Here is a 13,285-nt window from a genome sequence, read left to right on the forward strand (position 1 = left end):
TTTAGCCTGCTCTTGGTTTTTTGGTTGTGCTGTCTAAAATATTTCACGTGCGGTTTTATCCATAGTTCACATTATTTCCGGATATATTCCTAGAAGTAGGATAGCAGTTCTGACACTGTAAGAATACTCTTTTTGCTTATGATTTATATTTTTTTGTTTTTTAAGAAAACATAAGATTTTTTAAATTCTGCTTTTAGTACATATAAAATATTCCTCATACCTTTTAGCATCTTGAAATAAAATAATTTTAAAATATGATCCTTCCTTATTTAAATTAATATTATGAATTCTTATTTTACTACTCACTCTAGGGTGTTATCTCTGAGATAAGAACTTCTTAAAAGGTGGTTTTGATTTGACCCTGCTGTTTGAGATAAGGTGGTTTCAATACTTTTAAGATGCAAGATAAAATTGAGGGATTCCCACCTTCCAACTTCCTCCTGGACCAGGGAGTCCAGGGTGGTCTTCAGGAGAGCCAGCTTTACTTCTGCCACATAGTGCACAGGCCTTGGGACACCTGCTGCTCATTGTTTACCCCTGCTGAGTTGTCCCTGGAGGCCAGTCCCTCCAGCTCTGTGCTCAGGGCGCCTGTGTGTACCTTGGGCATTGCAGCCCTGGCATCCTCATTGCACCTGCTTGGCTGTGCCCCTCGTGGGCAAGGATGGTGCATTGTCTGCTTTATGCTCCTTGGTGCTTAGCAGAGTGTTTGCCTGCCTGTGGAAGTTACTGATTTTCTCCTGAGCTGAATCTAGTGCCTATTTTTTAAGAACCTCCCCTCCATCAGATCCCTTTTTCTCTTTCCAACTATTTTTCTCCCCTTTATCCCTTTTGATTTTTAAACTTTTGAATTGTCTAAACCTGCTGCTTTATACACAAATGGATAGAACTTTGGAAGTATTATTTACATGGTTAGTTGGGTACCATTTTATCACACAAGTAGGAACATAATTGATCTAGATTAAGAAAAAAATTGAATGTCCATAAAGTGTGCAGGGGTTCCACACTACAAGCAAGGGCAGGAGTAGGGTTGGGGAGGGACCTGAACTGGAAGCTCTGCTTGACAGGTAGTCACTTTCTCTAAGAGCTGTGGTCTTATTTGCCATTCTCCTTGGACCAAAGTTGCTGAGAAATGACTGTAGGTACGCTGAGTGAAGAAGGGCAGCTGAAATCCACTGCAGGAGGAGGAGGAGGAATAGAAGACCATTGCATCATGACCTTACTCCTGCATAGACCCTGCTCTCTCCCTGCTCCCAGTCATTCCCTATTTCTGAATTCTGCTGGCCATTCTAGCCCCAGCCCAGTGTGACTTCCAAAATTTAGAATCTAACACCATTCAGCCAGAGAGAGCCTCTGATTGACTGTGCTTGGGCCAGGTATCCATCCCTAACTTTGTGAACTGTGGCAAGGGGCAGGGCTGCCTGGAATGCCACCCACTTCATCAGGGTCTGTGGGTGATGGGTCATCTGCAAAGAGGTATGCATTCAGGCAGTTACCCATGATGTGTTTTCCTTATGACACCCAGGGAGTAGATTGGTAAGCCAGCTGGCACTTGTGAAGGGATTCAGAACGCAGATGATCTTTACAAGTGAGGTTAGTTCAGGTAAATGCTTTGAGCGGAGTCCAAAGAAGCTGCTGAGTCATGTTTGGGAGCTTTAATCTGGGAAAAGATCTCATTTCTCCTTTGGACCAGTGTTACTGAGAAATGACTCTGGTTGAGCTGCGTGAACAACCAGGGCAGCTGAAATCTTCTGCAAGAAGAGGAAGAATAGAAGAAAGTTGTACCACAACCCTTCTACATCTTGTTCAGTATATGCCTAATCCATGCTGGCTGAGCAGAACTTGGCAGGTGAACACAGTGCAGGCGAAGGACAGTGTCCTGCGAGGGTCCTTGCTGCCTTAGGTCACTGCTCTAGAGAAGTGCTTTCCTTTGCCTGGTTGTCATAAGTGGGATTTTTATTTCAACCTCAATAAAACATACTTGCCCTATATTGGTCTTTCCTTCTCATTCTTTTTTATAAAAGAATTAGTCTATTGCTTTTTCTAATAATTCCTTTTAGTCTTATCAAATTAATTTGAAGTTGGCAGGGGAAATGAATGTGCTGGGCATGTGCCATGCGCTCAATTACACCTTATGGGAAGAGTGAAGAGAGGCCCCAAGGATGGGACCCTGCCCCAGAGCCACATGCTCCCTCTTGTGCATCAACCTGTAAACCTGGAAACTGCTCTTAGGGCTTTTGGAGAGCCAGTAAAAAGAATGTGAAGGGGCTAGGAACATAGCTCAGTTGGTAGAGTGCTTGCCTAGCATGCACAAGACCCTAGGTTCAATCTTCAGCACCACCAAAAAAGAAAAGAACTCTTTATTTAGTAGCAATAGAAAGAACCAGTGTGGCACCTTTGTAGGCTGTCTGTGTGTCTCCTAGCTGTCTTTTCAGAATCTCTAGGCTTTGGTGCAATGAAAGGAGAAAGGAGGACCTACAAAGGAAATCACAGTGCAGACGTTTATTGTACTGCCACCAGTGTTTGCATGTTGCCTTGGCTCATTCACACACCGAACACGGCAGTGTCCATGGTGTTGTGCCCTGCTTTCCCATCCAGGCCAGGTGCCCTCTCTGAGCTCTTCCTAGTTCACTCTTCAGACAGTCCCTGCCAGCTGACCACAGTCGAAACCCACTAGCAGTCCAAGTTTGTCATCTCGTTGATTAAAATGCTCATGACATACTCAGGAAGTTGAGGCAGGAGGACCATGAGTTCGAGGTCAGCCTAGGCAACTTAGCAAGGCTCTATCTCACTGTGTTTGCATGTGGTTAACCGCTGCACTTGCATACTTGCTACAGACTGTGTCGTGGTTTAAGGGAAATGTCTGACTTCACTCACCCCTGTGTGTGTGATTCCGCCTCTGCCTCCCTTTGTCTTGAAGCAAGTCATACCCCACTTCATAGTGCACTTCCTAACCTGCTTGGCTCAGTATTTTATATCTGAGAGGCATCACTGGAACTGCATGGCAACTCAGGTGTGTCGAATGCATTTTATAACTGGGCTGAGTGGCATACCTGTAATCACAGCGGCAGGAGAATTGAGAGTTCAAAGCCAGCGTCAGCAAAAGTGAGGCACTAAGCAACTCCATGAGACCCTGTCTCTAAATAAAATACAAAATAGGGCTGGGAATGTGACTCAGTGGTTGAGTGCCCCTGAGTTCAATCCCTGGTACAAAACAAAACAAAACAAACAAACAAAAATGGATTTTATAGTTGGAGGAGAGTTTGGCAGCACCTGTGGGGCTCTTCAAGCTCTTGGTAAATATTCACTTCTCTGGGGTCATGACCTTTGATGGACCTTTGGTCCTTAGGTCCCAGCTAAAGCTGCCCTTGCCTATTGCCCTCTCATTTATACCTGCAGATTACGTGCAGGTCTCTGGGTGTTCGCTCTCTGTAACACACTTTGCATTTGCTTTGTGGTTAATGCTAGGGTCTGTTAAAAGAGGACTGGTGCTGTGACTCGGTAATAGACAACTCCAGCCCTCTGCCAGGTCATAGGTTTGTTAAGTGAGGTTGTGCCAACTGTCTGGTGTCTCTCTTATCAGTGGGTGTGGCTCATGCCTGAAATTGGGAACATTGCAGGCCTCCCTTCCTTTCCCCCTTTAAAAAACTATGAAACAGAATTTTCAAGTATGCCCCAGCTATTGTTTTTTGAATTCTCAAGTTTACTTGGTTCTCTTTTCCCTGTTCCCAAAGTTAGGGCTTTTTTATATTGTTTGTTTGCTTTTGTTGTTAATGATTAATTTTATTTCTGTTCTGTTTTTATCAGGCCACTTAAGGCTTAGTCGCAGCTGGCCCATCATCTCCTCTTGGGGAGGTTAGAAGAGTAGAGACACCATGAGGCCCTGTCTGGGAGGTAGATAGCATTGAATGCGCTGTCACTGAGTTCATTAGGTTAGTCCTGAGCGCGGCGGAGCCACTGCTGAGGCTGCAGACCAGGTCTCTGGTGACTGGCTGAGCCTCGGGGGCACCTACGCCCTGGGCGCAGGGCTCTGTCTTCACTTGCTCAGCTTCCCGCATCTGGCTGAGCTCACCGTGAGCTGCTTTTTGCCACCAGGCGCGCAGAGCTCGCCTTTGTTTGCACATGTTGTCTGTGTGCGCGCAGGGCTGTGTTATGGGAGAAGCACGAGGAGTGACTCCTGGCCGCTCATTTTCATGGCGAATCTTGACCATGTATAGTGTTGGCGTGAGGATTTTTGATCTAATTCTTTTTATGAGATAAGAACACCAAAACAATGATAGGAGGCATTTATTGAGCACTTGAGCTGTGGGGGCACCCTGTGTGCACCTGTCCTGTACCCTGGGAGAGGTGCTGCCTTTTCCCTCTTCAGGCCAGGCCCCTGAGGAGCAGCCAGTGGTTATACACGTTCCTGCTGTGTAGCTCTAGCCAGCCCTGCCCAGGAAAGCCTGGCCTTAGCTCTCTGGCACGTAGATGGAGCTAAAGGCCCTGCGAAGCATTGGAGGGTTTGGAGAAGAGGGTAGGGTGGTGCAGCCTGGTGCAAATGTGCATCTCTGCTGCATGGAGACTGGACAGGGTGGGTGAGGCTGGGTGCAGGGGGTGGGGGCGGACACAGGAAGACTGGGGGAACCAGTTCAGAGACCCAGAGGGAGAGGAAGGTGGAAACTGGTTGGTCTCTAAATACATTTTGAAGCAGAGCTGACAGAATTGTGTATGAGATAGAGAAAAAGGAGTGGTGGAATGTGGTCAGGTCTGAGCAGGTGCAAGGTTGGAGCTTCCATTTAGTAGGGAGCAGGATCCTCAGCAAGGAGCATGTTTGTGGGAGGGTGAGCACAAATACGATTTAAGTATGAGGTGCCTCCATGAGGCAGCTAGGTGGACGTAACAGTACTGAAGAGTGACCTGGGGCTTCACACATGCTCGGCATCACTGAGCTATGACCCCAGCCCTTTTTGTTTTTAGACAGGGTCTTAACTTGCCAAGCTGGCTTCAGACTCCCTCACCTACCCTGCCCCCCCACCTCCTGCCTCAGCCTCCTTCCTGAGTAGCTGGGAGTACAGGTGGGATTTTGAAGAGACAGTGCCTGTGGGTGTCCAGGGTTGGCCGAGAGCCTTCATCATCTCTTGTTCATCTAACCCAGAGCTTCTGCTTTCCCTTTGGAAAAGGTGGAAAATTGGAATTTCTCCAGGAAATTTCCTGATCTTTCAAATGTTAGAAAGTGAGGATGTGAAATGAAACAGGTGGGGGCAGCGTCTGCAGAAGCGAGAGTGGGGAGCGGAGGCCTTGGACATAGGCCTGGCGGGCGGGTGGGAGGCCGGTGCGCTCCCCGTGCCCAGCTGGCCCTCCAGCCCTCAGGGTCGCCACCACCTGACTTGGCATTTGTCTCTCCTGCTTACATTTTTATTTCTACTAAATATCGCCTTAAGTTGTGTGCAAATATGTAGCACTGTTTCACATGTTGATATTTTTATTTCAGTGGTGCCACACTGTATATATTTTTTGCAACTTTCTTCTTTTAGTTAACATTTTAAAAACTTATCTGTTAGTATTCACTCTTGTGATTTATTTTCATTCCTAGTTGTGCATTGTGAAGCTGTGCAGTGTCCGTCTGTTTCTTAGTAAAGCGTCATCCAGTTTCCCGCTGTTGACCGGCCAAGTGTGCAGCAGAGGAACCCAGTGCCCCCCACCACAGGGCTCCCACAGTACTCTTTCTAGCCTGTCAGATTGCTGGATTGAAGTTAATCGGTTTTGTACATTTTTATTTTTTAGCTACTGGAGACTGAACCCAGGGCCTTGCACCTGCTAGGCGAATGCTGAACTGCTGAGCCACACCCCCAGCCTTTTTTATTTTATTTTGAGACAGTCTCACTACGTTTTCTAGACTGGTCTCCAAGATATAATCCTCCTGCCTCAACCTCCTGAATAGGAGGCACACAGGAGTGTGCCTCGACACCTAGCTTCTAGAAACATTTTAAAGCCTTATAGCCTGCAGTATTTGATGCAACTAGGGACCTCACCAGAAGAACAGACACGACCTTTTCTTGGTGTCTTCTTTTCTCATATGCCCATTAGGGATCTCCTTCAGAGCCATACGTCTGGATTAAAAATAACTGTTCTAAGTTGTGGTTTGAAGAACTTGACCTTTCTTGTTAAGTGAACAAGGAATATCCAAACCCTCAACCCAGAGCCAAGCCTTTGGGTTTGAGTCTTGTTCAGGGACTTTAATTCTTACTGGAGGAACAGAGCTATCTGAAGGGAAGAGAGGCTGCTATATCCATGTTTAAGTAAGAAGTGGAGCAATTTCCTGCGTATGTTAAAAAATAGGGTTTGCTTATGTCAACAGGATGCTACAGTGAAATGGGAACCTTGAAGAACTTAATTCAAATTGAAGTGTTTTCTTCTCTTTGTGGATGATGAAATAGAGGCTCAGAGAAGTTAAGTAACTTGTCCAGCCTCACACAGCACAGGATATCTAATGAGTCCAGATCATCAGGCAAAGATGCTCTTTGTGTAGATTACCCAGCTAAGACTGATTCAAAATAGTTACCTTTTTCTAAACCTTGATCATGTTAATTTTATCATACTAATAACACACTGACACTTTCTACTTCTTGTCATAACTTCCAACATTCTTTCCTTTGTCATTCCAGAAGTATCTATGTCCTGCACCCCTTCCTGGCATGCACTGTTCCTCTCTCAGAAGCTTTTTAAAGAGCAAATGGGTGTCAGAGCTGGAGACAGGCCAGGGTTTAGAGGCCTCCTGTGTTCAAGGATGGGAATCACAGCCTGTACACGGGGCTTAGCAGAAATAGCTTTTGGGTTTGGGGAGTTTTGATCTTGGTATTCCTCTCCTGGCCTCTGAAGGCACTAGTTCAGGACCCCTAGTCTTGTTCTCAGTCCTCTCTTGGTGCTCTTGTTTACTGGCTTAACAGTAACATTTAGTTCTAAAAGTTTTAACAAGCTCAAAATGTATAAAACATTCTACTGTCATGTACCACTAATTAGAACAAATAAAATCTAAAAATTAAAAAAGCTAATCATTATAGTGTGGAGTCCACCATTTGCTCTCCAGTGTGTTGCCGTCAGTGATCATTCCTTCAGCATGAGTGGGCTTCCACTTCTTCCAGCTCTGCCTCAGAAATTAGTCTAAGTTCTGAAACACTGTCACATTGTGCCATGGGGAAGCCTTGTTTGGAAGCCTATGCCTTGGTGTGGCTGCCTGACAGAGTACTCAGACGTGGGGGCTTTAAGCACCCGTTGCCTTTGCTCTTGATTTTATGGGTTAGCTTGTACTCAGCTGGAAAGTTCTTCTGTTGGTCCTGATGTCCATGCAGCTGCGGTGAGATGGTGGGATGGTCCTCCCTATGGAACTGGTGTTGCAGCATCAGGGCTTGGAGCCGTGACCCCGCTCTCATGGCAGATGGAGCCCTGGACCCAGCGTTCCAAGCAGGTGTGTGTCTGGCTTGCTAACAGTTGCTTGTGAAGCCCCATCATGGCGTAAGAGGACCTCGCCAGGGCTGAGTGCTGGCAGTCATGGTTCACCAGAACACCATAAATAGCCGACTTTTTCCTGGCAGTTACTCTCTAGAGAGATCGAAGGGATAGGTTCTGGACTTTGAGAAGCAGACACCCTTGAGAGAAAACACGAGACATGCCACAGTGAAAATGAGGTCAGTGGACTGATTTTGATCGCCTATCCCTTTCTGTTCCCTGGTTGCTAGCTATTGACAGGTGATATATGTCCAGGGATAGGAGAGTGGGGTCGCTGTCTGACAAAGAGGTTGCTTTCAAGAAGAAACAGTCAAGAGACAAGATGATCATAACAGACATGAAAAACGCAGTTGAAGTTTTGGAATGTATATCTGAAGTAGAACTAAAATAGTAAAGAAATGGTGAACAGGGGAGAAAAAGAAACAGGGGACCATTACCAAAAGCCAGTGGTCATTTCAGATGGGAAAACTGAGGCTGCAGTAGGTCCCTGGTTTACATATGATCAGTGTGGTTCACCCTGGCTTCAGACCTGTATCTCTGTGATTCTACTTTCCAGCAGAAAGAGAACCAGTAGTTACGTGCCAGAGTGTTGTACTGGATAGTGGTCACAGGGGAGGGTGGGGGCACTGTCCAGCACATAGGGAATATTCAGTCCAAATGAACACTCTGTGCAAGATAAACTGTGGGCAGGTTCCCGCAGCAGCAGAAGCCTTTGGGTATGCAGAGGACAGATAATGAGCAGAGCAGGCCATTGCCATAATAATTATGGTCATGAATTTTAAGGATGAGAAGTGTGCAGCAGATGGAGAACCACTGAGATGTTGCAGGACAGGAAACCACAGGAAGAGTCAGGAACAATAAGAATCTCCAGAAGTAACAGGACATGAGCCACCTTTGGCCCAGGCTTAGTCTCCATCATGTCAGTGTCCTTCACCTCGCCTGCAACTGCAGAGCAGAGTGGGCACTATCAAGGACCCAGTATTGGTCAGGGAAAAGCAGCAGGCCGAGGAGCCCAGGCGGGATGCAGAGGAATGTGCTGAGCTGCATCTGGTTACTGTTCCTGCTCTGCACACCCCAAACTCAAAGCAGGAGAAACTGAAGGCATTTTTGAAGGAATGAATCCAAAATTGAAATTCTGGAAAGTGGAAGACATACAAAATCTAGAAGTGAGCAAGGGGATGGGGCTGATGCCTACCCAGGTGAGTCTGGAGACGGGGGTGCATGTAGGCTCTTCGTCTCCTCTGAGCCTGGCAAGGCAGGCATTCAGACCCGGGTCTGCGGAGCCCAGGCCCAAACGCAGTCCACTTGGCCCTGCTCCCAGAGAAGGAAGTGAGCAGCCTGTGAACTCGGAAGGGCAGGCTCCTGTCTTCCACGCAGCCGACCTGGCTGTGGGACCGGGAGCACGCGTGCAGCAGGTGGGCAGGCCTGGTGGGCGGGCCTGGTGGGCGGGCCTGGTGGGCGGGCCTGGTGGGCGGGCCTGGCCGCCCTGCTCTTGCAGGCGCTCCTGAAGCAGCTCTGGGAGCTTGCTGGGCCCGAGCAGAGCTTGCCACTTCGCAGGCTTCGAGTTCTGTGACTTGATTTAGTGTGCTGATCCGTGTTGCTGGGTCCGCGCCCGTGGCAGGCCTCCTCCCTGTCCACCGCGGAGGGGAAAGCAAGGAGTGAGCTTAGCAGCAAGGCCATTAGGGTCCCCACAGCCCGCGCCCCTCAGAGTTGCTACTTGTGACCGCACACTTGAATCTTCCTGTTTCTTAGGATGCTGCAGGCTCTCAGAGGGTTCCTGAATGCCCCTGTGGATGCAGCATACTACTACATATGAATATTAAACTTCTTCAGTATCTATGGCATAATTAGGAAAGCAAGTGAAATTTCACAATAACAGGTCTGAATTAACACTTTACCTTCCAGGATATAACAGAGGATGGTGCTAGTTTCTGATTTCCTTTTTTTTTTTTTTTTGCAAGGGAGGGGTGCCACTGAGCCACATCCCCAACCCTATTTTGTTTGTATTTTATTTAGAGACAGGATCTCACTGAATTGCTTAATGCCTCACCATTGCTGAAAGCTGACTTTGAACTTGCGATCCTCCTGCCTCAGCCTCCTGAGCTGCTAGGATTACAAGCGTGTGCCTCTGCACCTGGCCCTGGTTCCTTTTTTCTTTTCTTCTCCTTTTTTAAAAAAATATATACATATTTTTAGTTGTCAATGGATCTTTATTTTATTTATGTATATGCGGTGCTGAGAATCAAACCTAGTGCCTCACACATGCCAGGCAAGTGCTCTTACCACCGAGCCACAACCCCAGCCCCCTGGATTTCTTTTTCTTTCTCACTTTACTATCATGATAACTTAGTGGCCTAATGACTGTTTATAAAAATGTAAATAGGATACTGCAGGTAGTTATGGAAAGAAAAGCAAAACCTGGTTGGTAAAACTTACTTCTGCACTCAGGGTATAGAGTAAATTGTTTGTCTCTTGCTGTTTGTTTATGAAAGCATCATAGATATTTACTTATTTAAAACAAATATATACACACATATCAGTCTGTGGGTGTGTGTGTGTGTGTGTGTGTATGTGTATACACCTTCGTTATATACAAATATACATGGTATATGTAGTTGGTGTCTGAGACACAGCATAACAAACCTCCCAGAGCCCCTGGGTTGTGGTCATTTTGTGCTAGCGTGTTTCATGGCAGCCCATTTTAGTATTGAAAGAAGTTTAGCACAGTCCCTGGAGGCTCAGTGTTCTGCACTGGAGACAGCCAGGGTTTACAGCACAGTGACATGGGCTTGCAGCTCCAAGTGGTGTGCGGCGGGTCAGCTGACCCGGTGTCAGTTGCATGATCCAGGAGAGGGAATATAACTGCCGTCCTCGTCACACCTGAACGTCATGGTAAGCAGACCCTCTCTGATGGAATTGCGGACCTGACCTGTGCTTGTGACTAACATCTGGCCTGGGTTTTAGGAGTGTTTTTTAAGGAACGGCAGCTCTTGTCTGGCCTGTCGTTGCTGTCTCTGGGTCAGATCTTGGCATGACATGGCTAGAGTGTAGCTGTATGTTTGCAGTTGGCCTTTTCAATGAAAACTGTTTCTTGCTGCTCAAACTATGTAACTGGGAGGTTTCTCCTTTAGGGTATCTGTAATACTTGTGCTGAGTCATTGTGGGTTGCGGGAATGGGGCAAAGTTCTATTTTTAGCTTCTCTAGGCCCAGTGAAGGCCGAGGCTGGGTCATGTGCATCTGTTTGATTGTGCCCACCGAAAGAGACTCCATCCGACTTAAATAGGACTGTGGCCACTGAACAAATCAAAAGTTCCTAAGAAATACGTTCACCTTTTTGTCTGTTGTAAAAGATTTTTCTTTCTTGTGAGAAATCAAGAAATCACAGTGAAAGATGTGCCTGTGCCTGTGTGTCCAGCATGCACTTTTCTGTGAAATTTGACTCCTCCTGTCCTCTTACTTCCAGGTTCCTCCTTGCACTCTTAAATCCTGCTTGTGCCTTGTCCCCCCCCCTGCAGACAGGACAAGGGTCCTCATGCTCGCTCACAGCATCCACTGGTCTATGTTGCTCTTTTTGTGGCAGTCACGAAGAATTAACATTTAAAAACAAAAACCAAACAAAACGGCTCATTTTTTTGGACTGGGAGCTCATGGAGGACCATGATGGGGTTTTTGTTATTTTCTTTGCATTGAGTTTGCACAAGGCTGTGCTCACATAAATTCAATTCTATTCCTTCCTTCTCTTTTCTTTTCTTTTCAGAACTGGGATTGAACCCAGGGGTGCTCTGCTACTAAGCTATATCCTCAGCCTCCCCACCCCCTTTTTTAAAATTTTGAGACAGGGTCTCACTAATTTGCTGAGACTGGCTTTGAACTTCTTATCTTCCTGCCTCAGCCTCCCAAGTTGCTGGAATTACAGGCATGAGCCACCACACCCAGTTTCATGTATGTTCTTAATCTGATTCAGTTAGATTCTTTTTGTTGGTAACTGACTTTGGGCACTTAGGCCCTTGATCTGTCTTACTGAGCAAAGCCATTCTGGGAAATACATTAATGTCTCCACATTTTGTTAGTAATTTCCACTTGATGTCTTTTAGTTGTAAAAATACCAGTTTGAATCTGCAGATGTGTAATTTTTAAACTCTGGTATTCATTGAAGTATTGATGATGCATTTCTTTTGGAACGTGGGAGATTTGCACATCTCTGTACTAAACAGAAGTGTACAGATGCGTGCTTTGCAGCACCCAGAGGTAACCCAGTGGTCCTTCTGTCATCTCACAGAGCTCTGGAATCGAGACCTTGGTGGAAGAACTCTGCTGCAGACTGAAAGACCTGCAGAGTGAGCAAGGTGAGCATGTAGTACACGAACAGAGGCCACTCTCTGGGATGGTAGCCCCAGAATCTGGAGTGAGGAAAATCGTAGAATCAAAAAAAAGGCAGAAACAAACCTTTGTGTTTATCATGTACCCCCAAGCCAGCATATTGCCCTATTGTCAGCCCTGTTGTGGCTTCTGCCATGGCCCCTAGCAGCCAATCTGTAGAGATCCCTGCTCCCAGAAGAGAAGCGGGGCTTAATCCGCCAGTGCCCTCCTGTATAGGAGCCTCCTCTGTATGTGTCTTCGCACTGACACTCAGAGACCAGGACACCATCCCCTCCTCCATCCTCACCCCACGTTACCATCTGCCCTTTGCTAGGGAGGACTCTAAAGATGGGGACACTAGTTTTCTCAGGTTTGGGAGAGACTTCTGCTTTGACTTGAGTTTTTTGGACAGGCAGACCTGGCGAGCACGGCAGGTCTCCTGGTTATGGGAATTCGTGCTGCTTTTCCTGATGGCTGCGTGAGACCTGAGGGGGAGCTTCGTGCTGAAGGCCAAGGTTCTTGTTTCCTGGTCTTCTCATGGTCCCTTGGTGTGCACCAAGTCTTCTGCTGAAGGCTCAGTTCGGTGGATTTTAACCTAAGCTCAGCTTTGAGGACAGCCCTCTGTTTCTGTGTGAGCTGAGACACAGCCCTGGCTCACCACTGTGAACAGTAACAGAGCTAATTGTAAGAAGAATTTTCTTTACAGATTAGTATTAGTAAAAATGAGTCAATATAAAGTCCATGAGTCAGAATTTTGTGAGAAAGTATTTTTGGAATCGAAACACATGTTCTCCCCATCTGGTCTAGTTAATAGTAAAAAGGGACTTCAGCCGCTTAATTAAGTGCCTCTAGAACACTGTATCAGTGACGAGATGAACAACTCACCTCTTGGTCTGATGTTAAAGTGTCTTAGCCAGAGAATTCCTTCTGGTACACTGAAGCAGCTGATTTTTATCAAAATGACAAATTATTCTGAAGTTCTCTTTTTTAAGCCACAAAAGCCTATATCATTTCTGTTTAAAATTACTTGAAAAAAAGTTAACAGCATGGACATTTATTAACTAGATATAAGACAAATCTTTCTGAATTTTTGTTTCATAACAGAAGAGAAGATTCACAAAAAGTTAGAGGGGTCTCCCTCTCCAGAGGCAGAATTATCCCCTACAGCAAAGGATCAAGTGGAAATGTATGTAAGACTGTATTCAGTATAAAGTGTGCTTTTGTTACAATCGGACTGATAACTGCTGCGTGGTTTCCATTTTTGGTTTGTCATCTTCTGTTTAATTTCATAATTTAGGCTACACTTGCTGAGCAGCTAAGTGCTTAACACATCTTCGAAGGTGAACAAAGTGGTTCTGGGCTTATCATGCATGTTCAACAAATATTTGTGAAATGAATGAAACACAGAAGGTGGTTGGTCACTAGTAGAGTCCATTTATG

General features: G+C 46.2%; 1 protein-coding gene across 8 annotated transcripts in view; it reads left to right on the plus strand.

Moving 5' to 3' along the window:
- Nucleotides 1-13,285, plus strand: part of Kiaa0232 (KIAA0232 ortholog) — an 83,222-nt gene that overhangs the window by 48,252 nt on the left and 21,685 nt on the right. For 4 of the 8 annotated variants that reach the window (XM_047567614.1, XM_047567617.1, XM_047567615.1 and 1 more), the window contains exons 4-5: nt 11,766-11,832; nt 12,950-13,031. The exons of 1 other annotated variant lie outside the window; for it this stretch is intronic. In XM_047567614.1, coding sequence (XP_047423570.1) covers nt 11,766-11,832; nt 12,950-13,031 — 149 coding nt within the window. Of the gene's footprint in view, nt 1-10,310; nt 10,378-11,765; nt 11,833-12,949; nt 13,032-13,285 lie in introns of those variants that run through there. 3 more of the 8 variants (XM_047567621.1, XM_047567619.1, XM_047567618.1) reach the window with 2 other exon arrangements.

This window comes from Sciurus carolinensis, chromosome 10 (genome assembly GCF_902686445.1).
Source record: "Sciurus carolinensis chromosome 10, mSciCar1.2, whole genome shotgun sequence".
Classification (NCBI taxonomy): domain Eukaryota; kingdom Metazoa; phylum Chordata; class Mammalia; order Rodentia; family Sciuridae; genus Sciurus; species Sciurus carolinensis.